General features: G+C 46.7%; 1 protein-coding gene across 2 annotated transcripts; it reads left to right on the top strand.

Moving 5' to 3' along the window:
* The first annotated feature begins 1,316 nt into the window (after positions 1-1,316).
* POLI (DNA polymerase iota) lies at positions 1,317-19,910 on the top strand. 2 transcript variants are annotated; one of them, XM_081212781.1, is made up of 10 exons: positions 1,317-1,488; positions 3,622-3,747; positions 4,199-4,363; positions 8,727-8,879; positions 8,960-9,196; positions 10,220-10,398; positions 11,910-12,001; positions 14,350-14,483; positions 16,500-16,702; positions 18,379-19,910. In XM_081212781.1, exons 1-10 carry the CDS (start codon positions 1,386-1,388, stop codon positions 19,183-19,185), a joined length of 2,199 nt encoding a protein of 732 aa, XP_081068907.1. In that variant the 5' UTR covers positions 1,317-1,385; the 3' UTR covers positions 19,186-19,910. The 2 variants fall into 2 exon arrangements, with proteins under 2 accessions (XP_081068907.1, XP_081068908.1); XM_081212782.1 differs by lacking the exon at positions 1,317-1,488 and adding an exon at positions 3,265-3,441.
* The last annotated feature ends 499 nt before the right edge of the window (positions 19,911-20,409 follow it).

Here is a 20,409-nt window from a genome sequence, read left to right as displayed (position 1 = left end):
GCAAAGGGCGAGATGGTTGGACAGTGTTCTTGAAGTTACCAACATGAGTTTGACCAAACTGCGGGAGGCAGTGGAAGACAGGAGTGCCTGGCGTGCTCTGGTCCATGGGGTCACGAAGAGTCGGACATGACTAAACAACAACAATGCAGATTCTTAAAAGCTGTTTGTGATGACCTCAAGACTCCTCTAGGATTTGCCATCCTGTTTCTAAGCAAAACCCACACAATTTGGCCTACTAAGGGAACTGGAGGCTTTGAGGTCTCTGGTGGAGACAAAGGGAAGGTGTCTCTGCTATTGGGAATAAAACAGAAGTGGGTGGCACCATCTTCACCCTAAACCATGCTCTGCTTTATGTGATGTGGGTTTCCAGGAGCATTTGCTTGTCTGCAGCTGGGGACAGAATACTAGGTGGATCCGGTCTGATCCAGCCTTACTGTAATTTTTTAAAAGTGATTATATAAATGTGCAAAGGCTGAGGTGCCGGATCCACCTTGAGGCCCCATAAACAAGCTCACAACCTGTTACACAAGCTTAATTGCTCTCACGTGTTGCTATCCTAAATACACTTGCCATGAGATTCCTGGTTGGGCTACAATAGATGACCCTCACGATCCCTTCCAACTCTTTGATTTTATGATTATATGAGACCCATCACATATATTTAAAGGGCTATGTCCCCCCCCCCCCCAGAATCCTGTTAAAGGTGCTGGTAACTCTCCTTCTCTTGAGGGGCAAACTATAGTTCCCAGGATTATTTTGAAGTCATCTGCTTCAATTGTGCATTTAATATGCTTTAAATGTTTTGTGTGAACCTGCCCTATAAAGCACCGAAGCTTGATCCTGACTCAAGGCGCTTTCGAATTGACACTTGCCCTAATAATCATAAATTAGAATTCCCACGCGACGCCTACTTGATCGGTATTGGATTTGAAACTGCTGAGCATATGAAGTTGTCTTGAAATATATGATTGTGTTTTCACGTGTGGACTTGCTTTGTTTGCTGTGAAATCGCTTCGGGATATTTTTTTCCCTGGGAAGCAAGCGGTTCATCCATGGGCGATTATCCATTGTTGCACGCAGGCCTTACTCGGAAGTAAAGCAGCGCCATTCCATCCAACGCGACTTTTCTCTCTGGCGTGCAATGTTCTGGCCCTCCGCTCCCCTACAGGAATGAAGGGATGCGGGGCAAAGGAAGGATCTTGAACTTTAGCCAGATCCGGATTAAGCGATGCCGACCTCAGAGAGACCAGACGCCGGAACGAGGAAGGAAGGAAGGAAGGGAGTCTCTTCGCGTAACTCCGCCTTCCCAGCTGGCCGGCCATGCGCAACGCGCGGGCGAAGGTGGCGCCCGTTTGCCGCGGCCAAGCAGACGCCGCTTGCATCTAATGGAGGGGTCCGGAGACGACGAGGAACCGGACTGGCTTCTGCCGGAGCCAGGCGGCAGCCCTGGGAGAGATCCTTTTGCTGCTGGAGGAGGAAGAGTCCCATGTAAACAGGGGCGAACAGTTGGGGGGGCGGGGGTTTGCTGCTTTGCTTCCACTGCGCCATCTACCGAGCTCGGTACAAAGCGGCGTGGGAAGCGAATTCAAAATTGGGACCCGCTCCTCTTTAGTCTGCCGGGGAGCTGGAAAGCTGGCGCCTCTCCCAAGGATATTGGGAGCAGTTGTGGTCGCCTCGCTTCCCAAACGGGACATTGTAGAACTGGGAGCGGTTCAGAAAAGGGCAAACGAAAAATGATCCGAGGGGATGGAGAGGTCCTGCTGCTTCCCATAGGCGCCTGGGACTAGATGGGCTCCTAGCCTGATCCTGCAAGGCTCTTCTGATGCCCTCTCAAAAATACAGGGAGTTCATTGCAGAAAGAGAAAGGCATAGCTAGAGGGGAATAAAGCGTGAGAGTGGGGGTGTCGCTGCTAGCCTTCGAGAAAGCAGGCTGCGAACAGTATGAGAGAATGGAATAAGGAATACTTAATGGTTTACTAACACCAGTGTAATTCTGCACACTTGCAAACTGCTGTGGACAGTCATCGGGGTGCATGCATGGGTGCAAGCTGCTGCTGTGTGCAAGAGATCTGCGGACTGGCGTGCTAATTCTTACTTTATTATTAATTGGATTTTATTGCCCATCTTCGAAGAGCAGCATTAGAAAAGAGGTGGAGAAGGAAATGTATTGGATCCCTTCTGGGAGCACACACAGAGAGAGGTGCCATTAGGCAGCAGCTCTCAATTATTTTTTCTGGGCCACACTTTTAACGATAAGAAATTGCTCATGCCACACTGGTTATTTTTTTTAATAAGAAATACATTGGAAAACAAAAGGACCACAACTAGGATTGCCCTCGGTATGACTTGATGCTCTTGCTCTCATTTTTTAAAAGATAACCATCCATAGCCTGCAAATAATATCTATATATGTATAGATACAACACTACACTGAAATGTTTAAATGTTTCCTTGTCCTTGAATCTTCCCATCACACCTGTCACCCTCTCCTGCCACACACTTTGAGAACCACTGCTATAAGGTGGGGAAAGCAGTAAGCTTTCCCCCAAATCTGGTTGGGGCAAAGGAGGGAGCAGCCTACTTCTCACAATATTACCATTGAGGAAGGCATTTGCCCCATCAATGTCTCTTGGCTAGGGATGGAGGAAGATGTTATCTCCTCAGCATCCTTTCTCTCTTTCTCTTGACCTTTGGACCCCACTTTGGGTGCCCCGCCCCATGCAGAATCGGTGTGAATGTTGCAGGTCAGTGGCGTAGCGTGGGTTGTCAGCACCCGGGGCAAGGCAAGTAATTTGCGCCCCCTAACCGGTGGATTTGCGCCCCCTAACCCTAACCCCCAGATGTTGCGCCCGGTGTGGCCGGGGCCCCCGCACCCCCCACGCTACGCCACTGTTGCAGGTTACAAAGATGGCAAGTAAGGGTCAATCGTGCTGAATCCTCTGTGAGATGCAAGGAGGAGACCCCTTGACCTCAGCCCAGTATTCCTGAAGGAGCGTCTCCACCCCCATCGTTCTGCCCGGACACTGAGGTCCAGCGCCAAGGTCCTTCTGGTGGTTCCCTCCCTGTGAGAAGTGAGGTTACAGGGAACCAGGCAGAGGGCCTTCTCGGTAGTGGCGCCCACCTTGTGGAACGCCCTCCCACCAGATGTCAAGGAAATAAACAATTACCTGACTTTTAGAAGACATCTGAAGGCAGCCCTGTTTAGGGAAGTTTTTAATGTCTGTTGTTTTATTGTGTTCCTTTTGGAAGCTGCCCAGAGTGACTGGGGAAGCCCAGCCAGATGGGTGGGGTATAAGTTGTTGTTGTTGTTAACAAGTTTGCTTGAATCTGAATGTCTGTGAATTCTTTGCATCATGGATTAATACTTTTCCTCCTTGCTGCTCCCTTAAAACAGCAGCTTGAGGCCCCAAAATTTAGCAGGAAGATGTTCTTGTCCCTATAGTAAGAGAAGCTTCCTTTCCAAATATCTGTTGCTTAGAAGGCTGCTGTTAGAATTGCAGGAGCAGGGCCAATAGAACACCGGTAACTGTAGTTACAGCTGCTAAAATGTTAACATGCTTTAGCACTTGGTGGCGAAAACATGAAAAATGAATTAATCTCTGTTTTGACCTTTCACTGCAGCTTGTCATGGCAAAGTGGCATCAGCGGGAAGCTCTCAGCACCGAATCATTGTGCACTTTGACCTGGATTGTTTTTATGCGCAGGTGGAAATGATCTGCAATCCTGAATTAAGAAGCAAACCTTTAGGTAATCTCATACTTGACTGCTCTTCTGTGTGCACATTGAAAATCAGGGTATGCCTGCATTTTTCATTTTCCCCAAGTAAGTATTACCTGTAACTCTGCTCTGATGGAAGCCCAAATAAATATTTTGTTTTTCTTAAATGTTTCCAATGAACCGACTTTTAATATATTTGTGTTTTAGCTTCTCAAAATATGTCAAAGGTTGTGCAGTTAAGCTTCCATTAGCCAAAAATGCAGGCTGCAATCCTAAACACACTTGCTAGGGAATAAGACCCACTGAACACAGTGCAACTTGCTTCTGCTTAACTATGCATTGATTTGTGTTGGAAATTAATCTTGGAAATTAAAAAAAGAGGAGAAAAGCAGTACCATGCGAGTTACTGAAATATACTTTGGCATGTTGAAAACTCCAAACGGATTGTTCATTTCAGCTGCTTCATTTCTGCCTCTTCCAGGTGTGCAACAGAAATACCTGATGGTCACCTGCAATTATGAAGCCAGAAATGCTGGAGTCAAGAAGTGCATGTCTGTGAAAGAAGCCAAAGAAAAGTGTCCAGAACTGGTGCTGGTAAATGGAGAGGATCTGACAAAATACCGGGAAATGTCTTATAAGTTTACAGGTATTATCACCTTGACAGTTTTTAACAATGTGGAATTGGCAAACTTTGTGCTAACTTGTGGCTTAAACCACAGAGCCTAGGACTTGCTGATCAGAAGGTCAGCGGTTTGAATCCCCGCGACGGGGTGAGCTCCCGTTGCTCAGTCCCTGCTCCTGCCAACCTAGCAGTTCAAAAGCACGTTAAAGTGCAAGTAGATAAATAGGTACCACTCGGGTGGGAAGGTAAACGGCATTTCTGTGCACTGCTCTGGTTCACCAGAAGCGGCTTAGTCATGCTGGCCACATGACCCGGAAGCAGTACACTGGCTCCCTCGGCCAATAAAGCGAGATGAGCGCCACAACCCCAGAGTTGGCCACGACTGGACCTAATGGTCAGGGGTCCCTTTACCTTTTTATCCCAGGGGTTCAGTCATGAGTACAGATCTCACCTCTATGACCTGGGGAAGGGACTACAGTATATCCAATTAGGAGAGTATGTTTCCAAGCACAATTCAAAGTGTTGGTGCTGACCTTTTAAGCCCTAAAAACAGCCTTGGCCCAGTATATCTGAAGGAGCATCTCCAGCTCCAGCAAGGACCCTGAGGTCCAACCCTGGGGGTCTTCTGGCAATTCCCTCCCTGTGAGAAGTGAGGTTACAGTAAGGTTACCAGATTTTTTTCAATGAATCCGGGGACACTTTTCAACTTCAATGGATTGTAAATCCAGGGACTGTCTCCGGGAAACGGGGACATCTGGTAACCTTAGGTTACAGGGAACCAGGCGGAGGGCCTTCTCGGTAGTGGTGCCTGCCCTGTGGAACACCCTTCCATCAGATGTCAAGGAAATAAACAACTATCTGACTTTTAGAAGACATCTGAAGGCAGCCCTGTTTTGGGAAGTTTTTAATCATAGAATCATAGAATCATAGAGTTGGAAGAGACCACAAGGGCCATCGAGTCCAACCCCCTGCCAAGCAGGAAACACCATCAGAGCACTCCTGACATATGGTTGTCAAGCCTCTTGACAATGTTTGATGTTTTATTGTGCTTTTATTCTGTTGGGAGCCACCCAGAGTGGCTGGGGAAACCCAGCAAGATGGATGGGGTGTAAATAAGAATAAAAATAAGAATGCACTCTACCTGCAGAAGGTCCCAGGCTCAGTATTTAGCCTCTCCAGTTAAAAAGATCCGATAGTTAGTGATGTAAAATGCTCTCTTCCTGAGACCCTGAAGAGCCACTGCCAATCAGAGTAGAATACACTGGGCCATAAGGGCAAATAATCTGAGCTGTCATAGGATAGCTTCATAGCTTCCTTTTATAGGACCCCTGCAGACTAGGTTTCTATTGCAGGTTTATTTTGTGTTCTGGACACAAAGTTGGGTTAGTGGTGGATTTACTCTGCTTTCCTAGTTGCTCTGAAATGCTTCCCCTGACACTGCCATGTTATTGTTGTCCAGAGGGGCTAAAGCACAGCAAGAAAAATAAACCAGAAGATTTGTGCGTAGTATGACAGATTGAGTAATTTCACTAGGAAATAATAATAATAATAATAATAATAATAATAATAATAATAATAATAATAATAATAATTAATAATAATTATTATTATTATTTATACCCCGCCCATCTGGCTGGGCTTCCCCAGCCACTCTGGGCGGCTTCCAAAAAAATATTAAAATACTGTAATACATCAAACATTAAAAGCTTCCCTAAACCAGGGCTGCCTTCAGATGTCTTCTAAAAGTCTGGTATTTGCTGTTCTCTTTGACATCTGGTGGGAGGGCATTCCACAGGGAGGGCGCCACTACCGAGAAGGCCCTCTGCCTGGTTCCCTGTAACTTGGCTTCTCGCAGTGAAGGAACTGCCAGAAGGCCCTCAGTGCTGGATCTCAGTGTCCGGGCAGAACAATGAGGGTGGAGACGCTCCTTCAGATATACTGGAATATTATGAAATGTGTACCAATTGGAAATGAAGCAGTGTGACGGCCCCAAAACCTTTGCAGGTGCAAACAGTATTGAGAGCAAGGTGGTCAGGAGATGTGAAGCCCACTAGGCAAGAGCAGATAAGGAAAGGATGCGAGCTCTGAAGGGGCTTCAGGAGTCATGCACCAGCAGGGAAAAGATGAGGTGCATAGGCTTCAGCTGTGGAAACAGCTTGTGTCCCACACCTCCAGAACTTCCCCTCTTGCTCCTCCTACTTTCGTTGTAATGTGTGGGCATTGGCTGGGGACCTCGGGACTTGAGGAATCTTCCCAAGGTACTGTTGTGGTGATGTCATAAAGTTGCCTTGTGATGTGTGCATCTCCTGGAAGCAGACGCATCCCTCATCGACAGCTTACTCCCTTGAAATATAAAGTTGGAGTAGTAAAGGCCCTGAAACTTAACAAAACTTTCTCTTTTATTGCATTTAAAGTATTTCTTTCTGTCTCTTCATGGCTGAAGCAGTCCCAGAGTGCATTGAAATCAATGCACAGTGAAAACAGGTTGGGTGCAGGGAGATAATAATAGTAGTAGTAGTAGTAGTAGTAGTAATAATAATAATAATAATAATAATAATAATAATAATAATAATAATAAATTTTATTTATACCTCACCTTCCCCGGCCAGAGCCGGACTCAGGGCAGCTAACACCAGTAAAATTACAGTAAAAACATAATAGGAAAAAAACAAACCAATTTAAAATACAGGTTGAAATGCAATTTAAAATGCAGCCTCATTTTAAAAGTAGCCCATAGAGCAAAACCATAAGGGGAGGGAAACATAAGGGGCAGACTGATTCCAAACCAAAGGCCAGGCGGAACAGCTCTGTCTTGCAGGTCCTGTGGAAAGATGTCAAGTCCCACAGGGCCCTAGTCTCTTGTGACAGAGCGTTCCACCATGTCGGGGCCAGTACTGAAAAGGCCCTGGCCCTAGTTGAGACCAATCTAACCACCTTGCGACTTGGGACCTCCAAAATGTTGTCATTTGTGGAATAACATACAACCTGCAGAATCATGGCAGCGATCCTCTCATCAAAGCCTGGGGAAATAAGTCACAGCTCAAGCCTGCCCATGTCTACTCAGAAGTAATGCAGTGGGGTTGGGATTAGGGCCTGAGCATTCAGCTGCCACCCAAAACTTGTTCATTGCAATCGGCCTTGCAAAGGAGATGTTTATTGCGTTGGCTTTTGACTTGGAAGCTGTGGGTGGAAGTGCCGACTCGTATCAACTCCCCCAGGTCTCCTTAAGCAAGAGGCATTGTCTCACTGTTGCTTCCAGTCTAAAGTGCTCCATATACCGTTTGGCCCGAATATAAGCCACACCCACAAATAAGCCACACCTTTAAAATTCAAGGGGGGGACAGAAAAAAAGACAATACCTGAATATAAGCCACTCCATTAAAATTCCGCAGGCACTCACACCTGTTCCGTTTTGCCGTATGTCTGTTTCAGCAGCGATACCGTAAAAGCCAATTTTTGTAAGGTTGTGAATTTAAGCTGCACTTTTCATAGTTGGAATTGGGGGGGGGGCGGGGAGTGTGGCTTATATTGGGGTCAATACAGTAACATGGTTGCTGTGAGAATGGGCAGAATGAAAATAAAATAGAAGAATAATTATTTTACTAGAAAAATAATTTTGATCTGGATTGATCAGGTATGGTAGACATTATGGTGGGCTGGCCTTCCGACTTTCCTTACATCAACAGAGCAATGCATTCCTGTGTTTATGTTTAGCTTCCAACCCAGGCTGCTGTCTGTAGGGACCCTGAGCTGAAAAGTGCATCCTTCAGGTCTGGACTTGGACCCATCTGCCTCTATTCATGTTCAGTCAAAGAGAAGGTGATTAAGGGTTCCTCAAATGAGCAGTTCAGAAATATTAGGCAACCTTGTCAAAAAGTGTCAGGCCTAGGCTATGGGCAGCAGTCTGTGATGAGCATTGGATTTTTCTATTAAGGAGGTATTAATTTTCTTCTTCTCCCTGTAAGGTAAAGGTAAAGGACCCCTGGACAGTTAAATCCAGTCAAAGGCGACTATGGGGTTGCAGCGCTCATCTCGCTTTCAGGCCAAAGGAGCCAGCATTTGTCCACAGACAGTTTTCTGGGTCATGTGGCCAGCAGGACTAAACTGCTTCTGGCGCAACGGGACATCATGACGAATGCCAGAGTGCACAGAAACGCCATTTACCTTCCCGCCACAGTGGTCCCTATTTATCTACTTGCACTGACATGCTTTCGAACTGCTAGGTTGGCAGGAGCTGAAACAGAGCAACAGGAGCTCACCCCGTCACGGAGATTAGAACCGCCGACCTTCCGATCAGCAAGCTCAAGAGGCTCAGTGGTTTAGCCACCTGCATCTCCCTGTAAACCCTCCACTAACTCAATTAAACACTTGGTTGTTTTGTTTACAGCACTGTTGGAAGAATTTACTCCCCTGGTGGAAAGGCTTGGATTGGATGAAAATTTTGTAGACATCACTGAGATGGTCGAAAAAAGGCTGGGACAATGGAAAAAAGATGCCTTTTCTCAAATCTCTGTCTCAGGCCATGTATATAACAATCAGAGTAAGTACCTTGCCCTTCCTAAGCGAGGTTGCTTGGCCTGTTAGGTGACCTCTTCATAACTCTTTCTGTTTGCTTCTCAGCTGTCGATTTACATGATCCAGTGCACATACGATTGGCTGTGGGGTCTCAGGTGGCAGCGGAGTTGAGAGCAGCCATGCACACCAGGCTGGGCCTCACAGGCTGTGCAGGAGTGGCAACTAACAAATTACTCTCCAAGTTGGTGTCCGGGACCTTTAAACCAAACCAGCAAACTGTTCTGTTGCCGGAGGGTCGGCAGGACCTCATGAACAGCCTTGACAACGTCATGAAAGTGCCTGGTAAGATGGGGAGATTCCTCTGCTCCAGTTACACAGGTGCACTCACCTGTATAGGTTAGGATTAAGAGGAGGGGGATTGGGGAAGAGGTTTCTTCTTTTGAGTGGGTGGTGGGAAAAGAGAAATTCTACCTTGGTTTATTCTGTACACACATTGTGTGTTTTTTGTGTATAATTTTTTATTAAATTTTCTGTTTTACAATTTAAAATATTCATTTAAACAACTTCATTGATTTCCCTTCTTCTCTTTCCACGGTTCATTTTTCATATCATAAATCCCTGCATATTTTACATAAACAAAACCGTTCACTATTCCATTATTACATCCGTCAAAACTTATTTACACTGTTGAATTTATCATAATGCTGTCAATGTTTTCAAGTGTACACAATCCCGCCCCACCATACTCAATAAACATTTTCCAATCTTCTTTAAACGTATATTCTTCTTTTTCTCTTATTCTGTATGTTAGGTCCGCAAGCTGCGCGTATTCCATCAGTTTAAGTTGCCATTCTTCTTTAATTGGGACCTCGCTTGCTTTCCATTCTGGGGCTAACAAAACACAGGCTGCAGTCGTGGCATACATAAATAACTTATTTGGACAGCTGGGAATTTTAATCTGAATTATCCCCAACGAAAAGGACTCTGGTTTGGTTTGGTTTTTTGGAAAAGCACTTTTAAACTTTTTTTTAAAATTCATTATGAATTATTTCCCAATACTCTTTTACCCTTTTACAGGTCCTATTATGTACACACATTGTTACCTTTCTTAGTGGCCGAATACCTATCAATCTGGAAGCAAAAAAGGCCGTTCAGAAATAAGGGACCAGTTTTTACATACTAAGGGGACTTCCTGAGTTTGCTTTCAAATAAATAAATATGCTTGTGGACATGCCCGAAGCCTCCTGCTGTCTTTGAATTGAGGACTTCCTAGTTCAAGGCCAGCATTCCATTCCATTTCATGCCAGTCCGCTGAGAGATTTTCACTCCCCTGTACTTGTAGAGTGAACAATTTCTCTTGTGCAGGTATCGGCTATAAAACAGCAAAGCGCCTTGCGACGCTGGGACTCACCACGGTGCGTGACCTTCAGACGTGCCCGGCTGCGATCCTAGAGAGAGAGTTGGGATCTTCAGTTGCCCAACATATCCAGAAGCTCAGCTGGGGAGAAGATGATTCCCCAGTCAGCCCATCGGGGCTCCCTCAGGTATAAAGGAAAATGCAGGTGCTCAAGGTCTTCACAAGAGCCAGTGTGGTGTAGTGTTTAAGAGCGGTAGACTTGTAATCTGGTGAACCGGGTTCACGTCTCTGCTCCTCCACATGCAGCTGCTGGGTGACCTTGGGCTAGTCACGTTTCTCTGAAGTCTCTCAGCCCCACTCACCTCACAGAGTGTTTGTTGTGGGGGAGGAAGGGAAAGGAGAATGTTAGCCGCTTTGAGACTCCTTCGGATAGTGATAAAGCGGAATATCAAATCCAAACTTCTCCTCCTCCTCCTCCTCCTCTTCTTCTTCTCTGCCTCCGTTCTCAACATTCTGCCATGCCCTAGTCACTGGGGGTGGATAATACTTTCTCAGGCCAGGTCCCACATTCCTTCATGGCAGACAAAGGCCAGAGGCAAAGATGGGCAGAGCAATGGATGCAAATCTAGATTCTGTGTCATAGGTTCTATTCCATCCACACACACACCAGCTGTTTCAATACAGACCTACCTCTCCCCAAGAGGCATTAAAAAGTAAAGGTAAAGGGACCCCAGATCATTAGGTCCAGTCGTGACCGACTCTGGGGTTGCGGCGCTCATCTCGCTTTATTGGCCGAGGGAGCCGGCGTCCAGCTTCTGGGTCATGTGGCCAGCATGACTAAGCCGCTTCTGGTGAACCAGAGCAGCACACGGAAACACTGTTTACCTTCCCGCCGGAGTGGTACCTATTGATCTGCTTGCACTTTGAGGTGCTTTCAAACTGCTAGGTTGGCAGGAGCAGGGACCAAGCAATGGGAGCTCACCCCGTCACGGGGATTTGAACCACCGACCTTCTGATTGGCAAGCCCTAGGCTCTGTGGTTTAACCCACAGTGCCACCTGCGTCCCCAAGAGGCATTATCACAGATTAAATAATTTCCATCCCGACAAAAGCTTTGAAATGGACATTCAGTAGGGATGTTGAGGGTTAGTAGGGATGTTGAGGGTTGTGGCCCAAGAAGAGTCCTGAGGGCCAGACAGAGATATCTGGAGAGAGTGACTCTCCCTACCTCCCTGCCTGAGTTTTCTTGTTGTTGGGATCTGTCTGTCTCAAGAGACAATGGAGTGTGCTATTGGGGGTGAAGTCACACCATTGCGTTAGCAGCAACAAAATGACCTCCTCAGGGCACAAGCCTGGGCAGTGTGTCTGGAGGTCCTGGGCTGCCCAGATGACAAGACCCCCCTCTCGGCCTCACTGATGTGGTCCAAAGGAAAGCAGAGCAATACGTTTGGTACTAGCTTGGCTGTGATTCATCAGAAGTTTGACTTACCGTATTTGGTTTCCCCAAACGCAATATCTCAAAGGTGATTTCACAGCATGCAAAATCTTAAAGAACAAAGACAGTTGGGTGAAAAATCAGCCTGTGCAGAATGTACAAGTCCATGGTTTCCTCCAATTAAGACCTTCAAATTTCCCCCCGCCCCATTTGTTGTTTCTGTGGTTTTAACAATTACCGTAATTTTTTTTTAATGTTCTGCAGTCTCTCAGTGATGAAGACTCCTTTAGAAAGTGCTCTTCCGAAGCCGAAGTGAAAAAGAAAATTGAAGAGCTGCTCGCTAGTCTTCTAGACAGGTGACCTTACTGTGGAGTATCTTATCAGAAGAGATGCGCCTCGGCTTAAGCTGAAATATCTCTTATAAAATATGCACCGTATTTTTTGCCCTATAGGATGCACCTTTTCCCCTCCAAAAATGAAGGGGAAATGTGTGTGCGTCCTATGGGGCGAATGCAAGCTTTCGCTGAAGCCTGGAGAGTGAGAGGGGTCGGTGCGCACCGACCCCTCTCGCTCTCCAGGCTTCAGGAAGCTATCCGCAAGCCTTGGGAGCTTACGGGAGTTCCTGCCGGGCTCCAAAGGCTTGCGGACAGCAGTCTGCAGCCCGAAACGTGGGGAGCGCAGCGGAGCGCACCCCGGGCTTCGGGCAGCTCTCCGCAAGCCTTGGGAGCCCGTGGGAGTTCCTGCCGGGCTCCCTAGGCTTGCGGGTAGCACCCTGTTCTGGGGGCTGGGGTCGGGGAAGCTTGGGCTTCCCCCGCCCCAGCCCCGCACCTGGGGGGAATTTTTTTTTCTTTATTCCCCCCCCCCCAAAAAAACCTAGGTGCACCCTATGGGCCGATGCGCCCTATAGGGCGAAAAATACGGTGTATTTTACTTGGCTATCATCATGCATGTGTGTGTCATTTGTCCTGCCAATGGTTCTTGCATTCAAATCAAGCAGGACTGGGGACCTGCAAGCACAGGGCCTAAATGCCACCCCTCCAAGCCTCTCTCTCTCTGGGCCTCTTGCCAGGCCAGGCTTCCTCTCCCCAGGTCTTGCCTCTCAACAGTCTCCTCGAATGCTGTTGCGTGGCTGGAACATCTCCCTGTGCTGTGATCATGCTTTTTCCCTGCCAGGATGGAAAATGGAGATTGGCGTGTGTCCATGCAGAAGCTATTGGCTTTTGTGTGGTCAAATCAAGAGTCGGTTCTGTTGCTCCGCCCACCACTGGCACTTGACACTTGCCCCCCCCCCAAAGGTCACCCAGGAGGGAATGGGCTACTTCCATTCACAGAGGGAACTGGAGGCCAGTGGAGGATTCCACTGGAATCAGAGGTGATGTGGCATTTCCACCAATGTCCCTTGAGCAGGCTTCTGCATGACCTCTTATGCTGTCCCCTAGTCCTCCAGAACAGGGTGTGTGTGTGTGTGTGTGTGTGTGTGTGTACACACACACACACCCACACACCACATATTTTAACATATCAGTTCCAACAGTTATACAACATAACTTCTCATCTTATATAATGTTTTTAGACTTCCATCAACACCTCTGATGATTTTCCGTTCTTTATCACTTATTATGCATTTCTTAATTTCTATATTACATTTAATTATCCTTAACTAATAATTCTCTTCATAGTCTTTCTTGCAATATTTCAAATAATTCACCTTACAAAACTTCTTGCAGTCCTACTAGCATAATCTGTTCATCACAGTTACTTTTCAGATAGTTCATATATTTACTCCAGTCTTCTAAGAATCTCTGATCCTGCAGGTTTTGAATCCTTCCTGTTAATTTATCTAATTCTGCATAGTCCATCAACTTCATCCTCCATTCTTCTTTCGTCAGTAGTTCTTCTTGCTTCCATTTTTGTGCCAATAATATTCTTGCTGCTGTCGTTGCATATAAAAACAACTTACAATCCTTTCTATTAATATCATCTCCTACAATGCCAAGTAAAAATGCTTCTGGTTTCTTAATAAATGTATATTTCAACATCTTTTTCATCTCATTGTATATCATTTCCCAGAAGCTTTTCACTCCAGAACAGGTTTTCTAGGGGCAAAGGACCTACAGGAGGAAAGGGTGATTGGCAAAAGTCATCCCACCCCCTCTTTTTGCCAGCAGGAGCCACTCACAAGATCAGGCTTCCTCATAAACTCAGCCCTCCAGATGTTTTGAGACGACAGTTCCCATCATCCCTGACCACTGATTTTGCTAGCTAGGGATCATGGGAGTTGTAGGCCAAAAACATGGCCAAAAACATGTGAGGAAGCCTGCACAGGATGCTCTGGCCAGTAAATTTGAATCTCAGCCATAATCCAAAGCACTTTGTTTAGTAGTGTCAATAAAGTGTTGCTTTCTCTCATTTGGCTGAAGAAACTTCCCCAGCCCTGACACTGACACACACACACACACACACACACACAGAGTTTGTGGCCCCCATAAAATTACCTCCCAAAACAATGTGGCCCTTGATGGGGTGGGGACGTCACCCACCTATCCACGTAGCTGAAGCGCTTGGAATATTCCTGCCGTGCTGTAAAAATGCTTGATACTGTTTAGTTTTCTTGAGCCAGGGGAAACTGAGATGTTTGGAAAATGGTGGGTATGTCAACCTCTGTCTGCTTCTCCATGTTTGTTTGTTTGTTCATTTTGGTTAGGTTATACAAGGATGGAAGAAAGCCACATACCATAAGATTAACAATCCGGCAGTTTTCCCCTACCAATAAATGGTTTAATCGGGAGAGCCGCCAGTGCCCCATTCCATCGCATGTGGTCCAGAGGATCGGAACAGGTAACTTGCCTTTGTGGGGTGGGAGGGGGGACTTCTCCTTCAAGATGCGTCTTGCGCCACCATTGCATGCTTTTCAATGATTGGTCAAGATACACTCCTTGGAGCTTCGGTTGAGTTGAGCCCCTTCCCTCCTTGCTGGGTTGCTTTTCTGTTCTGCCTGGTTTGGTTTTGTAACCAGTTAGTTTTGTGGCTTTATTTTCTGAGGTTTATTATGATTTTGTGCTTGCTGCAGTTGCGAGATTTTTGTATCCTGACCTGGGACTGTTCCATTAAGGCTTTTAAGTGCAAATAACCAATCAGAAGAATTGTGTCCAGCGAAATTGTACTTCGAGTAGACTCATTAAAATTAATGGAGCTAGGTTAGTTGGGCCCATTAATTTATATGGGTCTTCTGTGAGTAGCGCTAACACTGGGTACATTTCCAAACAACTGAGGTGCAGAGGCTCATCACACTAGCCATAGCAATTCCTCCAAGGAAGGCAGAAAACTGCCTGCATCTTGATCCATTACATAATGCCTCCCTACACACCCACACAGGCACCAGCACATAGCACAATACCCTGTTTACCAGTATTAGCTGACAGTGAGCTGGAAAAGGGTGGTGTAGTGGTTCACATGTTGGCCTTGCACTGGGGAGAGCAGTGTACGTGACCCAGATCAACATTCATTTTGCATTTCATTCTAATCAAGCACTATTATGCAATGAAGTGCGGTCATTTAAACCACTTGAGGAACCCCAACTAAGGAGAAAAGCATCCAGTCTCCCTACAGCAAAGAGCAGCAATTACCTAGGCATGACAATGTGTTAGGATTGCAGTCATGATGTTTCTTTGGGAGTAAGTTCAGTATCTTCTTCATCCCAGGCCTACTGGTAGCAACCATTTTTTATCTACCTTGTCTCTTTGTTCCTAGCACCCTTCCCTCCCTCCCTCCATCATAACATACAGACTCTCCCGGCTGTAAAGACTGCGAAGTATCTTCAGAGTCTCCTCTGAGCCAGTGTGGTGTAGTGGTTAAGAGCAGTTGACTCGTAATCTGGTGAACCGGGTTCGCTTCCCCGCTCCTCCACATGCAGCTGCTGGTTGACCTTGGGCTAGTCACACTTCTTTGAAGTCTCTCAGCCCCACTCACCTCACAGAGTGTTTGTTGTGGGGGAGGAAGGGAAAGGAGAATGTTAGCCGCTTTGAGACTCCTTAGGGTAGTGATAAAGCGGGATATCAAATCCAGACTCTTCTTCTTCTTCTCTTATGAGTCTTTCCTTGCCTCAGTGCCCTGTCTCTTCTCCTTCAGCCTCCCTCCCTGGCTCCTCTGTCTCAGCTCTTTGCACTAGAGATGAGAAAGCATCGCTTGGCCTGTCCCCAAAAGAGATCAAGCCTTCAAGTGTCTGACATCACTGCTTGCAAAGGCCCAAGGTCTTTGGAGACAGCCTGATGCTCCCTGCTCCAAGGTGCCCTCCTCAATTTACTTTGGGGGCAGGGGTAAGGCAGAGATAGCTTTAGGTTCTCCCAGTTGCCACTGAATATACTCTCTTCTGGTGACCAGGAGTGTCCGCAACAAGCTCTGCCTAACCCTTTCCCTACTGAACACCCACCTATCAGTTGCCTTGCATCCAGGCTCCCTATATATTGTTTTCAATTTTTTGCTTCTCTGCATCCTGGGCTTCAGACCACCCCTGTATCCCATCCAAGCAAAGAACTTCCCTGCGCTCATAGAAACCTGGAACTGAGCATTGGGTGCCAGCGTGCCAGCTCTGGCAACGGATATTGGAGGCATCATTGTTACAAGTACCATACATTATAAATTGGCATTAGCCAATCTGGTGTCCTCCACTCTCACGGTCCCTGACCATTTGTTATGCTGGCCAGGGGTGGTGGGAGTCCCAACATCCAGAGGGTACCATGCCGTCTCCCCCAGTATAGATGATCTTTACTGGAATTATAGTGCATATCTTGTTCGGCCCTGTAAAGCGTGTGCAACTTCAGGGTGGGTTTCTCCTGCTTTAATGTTCACATCCAGGTGACTCCAAAGTCAAGACACACCTGGTTGCTCTCCTGATGAAACTGTTTCATAAGATGATAAACGTGCAACTTCCATTTCATCTGACGCTCCTGAACGTCTGCTTCTCCAGCCTCAAGGCCCCTCCTGCTTCCGCCAAGCAGACTATTGGGTTTTATTTAACTCGTTCACCACCCTCTTCCAGCTGCAGCAAAGTCATTCATGTAAGTTCATAACTGTATTTCTTTTTGTAATGAGATATGTTGCCTGCCCTGTCCCAAAGAAATGTTTACTTAAATTCACCCAAAAAAGAGCTGAGCTCCTCACCTATACTTTGTGAATAAGAATCTCATCTAGTACACCAGTTCTGCCTGCTGGTATTGGACGTGTCGCCACCACAAATACAGTATAGGTCAGTGGTGGCCAAGCTGGTGCCCACTGGATTATAACTTCACAATCTCCTGACCATTGGCCATGTTGGCTGGGACTGATGGTAGTTGAATCCAACAGCATATGGAGGGCACCAGGTTGGCTAACCCTGGTCCCTATCAGAATTCTGGCACAGATCTCAACAGCAGTTATATATATATATGAATGAGAGTAACATATGTGTAGAGGAGGCAGACTAGTGAAAATATTTCTGGACTTACTCACAAGAGTACAGTTCAAGGAGCAATTAGAAGAGATTGACAGTCAACTGAATGATGCTTGTTGGGTATCTCAATCTACCTTTGCCAAGCTAATGCTGTCTGCAAATGTTTTGGACTACAACTCCCATCAGCTCTAGCCAGTGTAATGGACTGGTTGGATGCAGAGGAATGGTGGGAGGAACTGGCTGGGGGGCCAGCAACAGGGCTCAGTGAGTTGGGACAGTCTGTAGCAGAGAGAAGTCAAGAATGAGAGGCAGAAGCTGAAGCAGGAGAGTGGAAGGAGGGAAGTCAAGAGGCAGAGATGAGTCAGGCTGGTGAAGTTATAGGTGTCTCCCCCCCTCCCTGCTGTGACAAGCTCCCCTCTCCCCAACTGTCAGGCTTTGGGAACTCCCCCCCCCCCCAGGCTGTAGATAAGCAGGACACAGCAAAGAGAGTCTCTTACCATTTAAAGAGTTTTTAATGATCACAGCAAAAGAACAAAGCATTGATTATCAGAATGAAAGTGCTCCCAATTAAGGTTTCCACCCACTTCCCCCCTAGTCACTTTGCCGCCCTGCAATCTGATCTCACAGCCACCATGCTTTTTGCATAGCCACCTTACCTGCTGGCCTTATGTGGCCTTGGGCTGATAGGCTGGACACTTCCCAGCAAGAGAGAGTCTATTAGCTCTCTCTCTCTTCCAGTTCTTCTCCTCCTAGCTGTCCCCCACTTAGTTCTGCCCAGCTGTTGTGTTCCAAACTATGTCCCTCTGCAAACCACTGTTCCAAATCTATACTGCTCCACTGCTCCTGGGCAGCTTCAGGATCCTGGTCAGGGGGAGGGGGAAGCTCCCACCATTTCTCATCAGAGCAGTACTCCTCAGTACTCCGACACTGACTTGCAGAACCAGGAGAGATGTGAAACAGGAGGAGCAAATACAGACCGCACACAGGTGCAGTCTCTGATTGCTTGCAAGAAGCGCTGGAGAGGGGAAGGTGGGGAGCTTTAGTCATGGCAACTTATTTCATGGATTAGGCCCTACTACAGGGTATGGGCTGCTGTGCTCATTAGGCCCGAAACCCAGCCAAGTCTCTTGAGTATCGTGCTTCGCTAATAAAGAGTTAGCCCCAGCTTTAAACTGTGTTATTTACTGACTAACTCTGCAGCAGCCAGGCTGGGGCTGGTGGAAGCTGTAGTCCGAAATATCTGCTCAGAGCACCAGGTTGGCAAATAATGTTCTTGCACAAAAAATTGTGCCATTTGTGTTGCAGGAAACAGAAGGTATGGGTGCAGGACGAATAACTTCAGGAGATAAGCTGGACTGCTGTGAAGCTTCATCAGAGGTGAGGGATGCTATAAAAAGTCGACTGGAGTCCCCAGACCTCCCGAAAGATACTGGCCTTCTTGAGTTTCCGCTTCATTTGCTTCCTGATGGCATTGACTGCAACGTGTTTAACCAGCTTCCAGCAGACATTAAGGAGGAGATTATTTCTAGCCAAATGAGAGGAGATTCTATAGCATCTCTACAGGAACAAACATTATGGGTCCCAAGGGAAGGAATGATGGCTAAGGCACAAGACCAAACGAGCCATGCGTCTTTGATTTCTGGAGACATCCAACAGGACATAAGCTCTTTGGCATGTGGGGGCATGGCATCCACCAATGACAAGCCACCGCTAGCTGTAAACACTTGTACTCCCAGCTGCCTTCTAGAGACTGGTGAAAATGCCTCAATTGCTGACACTACTGTGCGAGTTAAAAGCTCGCCTCCTATTCCATCTCAGCCTTCTTTTCTGCAGCTTTGCATTCCAGAGGGGCAGAAACACCCAGACAAAGAAGCCAGCAACGAAGGTTGGAAAGATGGTTCAAAACTTGTCCTCCCTCCCAGTATTGATCCCCAAACCTTTTCCGAGTTGCCTACAGAGATGCAGAAGGAACTGTTGGTGGAGTGGAAAAGCCAGGAGCCTGCCTCCAAGCTGCCAGCTGGCAAAACTCAAAACAGGCTCAAAAGGGAAAAGAAAGGGCTTCCTTCAGCCCCCCACTCAAACAGTTTATTAAGATATTTTAAACCCAAATGATCACCAAATACACTGGGCTATCAGTGCAGTGTTGAAACTAAAGAAAATCACATGGCTGAATTCTAGGATGGTGCCATTTCTGACAGCAACTGGGGAAGACGGCTTGTTTTGTTTTGTTTTGTTTTGTTTTAGTGCACCCTCAAGTTAAATATATATGTAACCTCCCTGCACATGGACAACTAGCTCTTGTCTAGCTTTCTCCCCGATGTGCTACTTTGCTACATGATAAGGGTTTGCTTCTATAATATGTTGGGAGTGCTCAGAAAATGCAGCTACCCACATGCTACCTGCTATACTGTAATTGGGAAAGAACCTCACCATGTGATTTTGATGATTTGTGCAGGTGAGCTCTAATCCAAAATCCCTTTTCTCTGAAATGTAAATTGCTTAAAACTCTGGAGAAGAGGTACAAGGAAGGGAAGTGGGGGAGGGGGTTGGATTAAAGGAACACCACCAGGAAATATTGCTCCCCCTACTCTCCCTGTCAAGCACATTGTGGTGATGAAGTTTCTGGCCTCTGAAAAGACAGGTGAGAATATGGGATGGGCACGGAAAAGCACGTAACCGGAGACATGAGACAACAGTTGGTGGACCCAGATCCTCTGGTAAGGCAGGGAGATTCAGAAAACGGGGTTTTCCATTTCCATCCTCAGAGTGGGAGTAGTTGACACAAACACAACCAGAATTCTTCGTTCATAAACACAAAGTGTGTTATTAACCATGGAGTAAGAGTCTGAATTCTTATGACAAACATACAACTTCTTCCCACTTATGTGTAGAGCAGGTCTAAATACTGTCAGCTCCCTGGAACTAAGCTTGTGTTCCTTAAAGAACTTGGAAGCTGGGAGAAATTTTACAGGTGCACGTGTTCCTATTTTAACATTTATGCTGTAAAGGCACTCCGTGCATGTGTATTTAGGAGGAAGTGCCATGGTTTTCAAGGGGGCTTACTCTCAGGTAAGTGTGTGTAGCACAGCTGACTTTGTCAATGCAGCCTTCATGCCAAACAGTCATAAGGACCCAAGTAACTCACGCCCATAGTGGTTGTGGTCAATATATGTTGTGTGAATGTATATATGTGTATCCCCAGCATTGAGATCAGGATATAATCTGGGGCTGCTGAGTCTCGCAAGTGGAATTAGCATAACTGCACGCCTCACATCTCTCTCCTAACAAATGTCATCAACCAGGCCTGAAGCCAGACTGAAATGGATCCACATTTCC

This window comes from Podarcis bocagei, assembly GCF_964188305.1.
Source record: "Podarcis bocagei genome assembly, chromosome: 11".
In the NCBI taxonomy this organism is placed as follows: Eukaryota; Metazoa; Chordata; class Lepidosauria; order Squamata; family Lacertidae; genus Podarcis; species Podarcis bocagei.
Note: the sequence above shows the minus strand (reverse complement) of the source record. Positions and strands in the feature narration are given on the sequence as shown.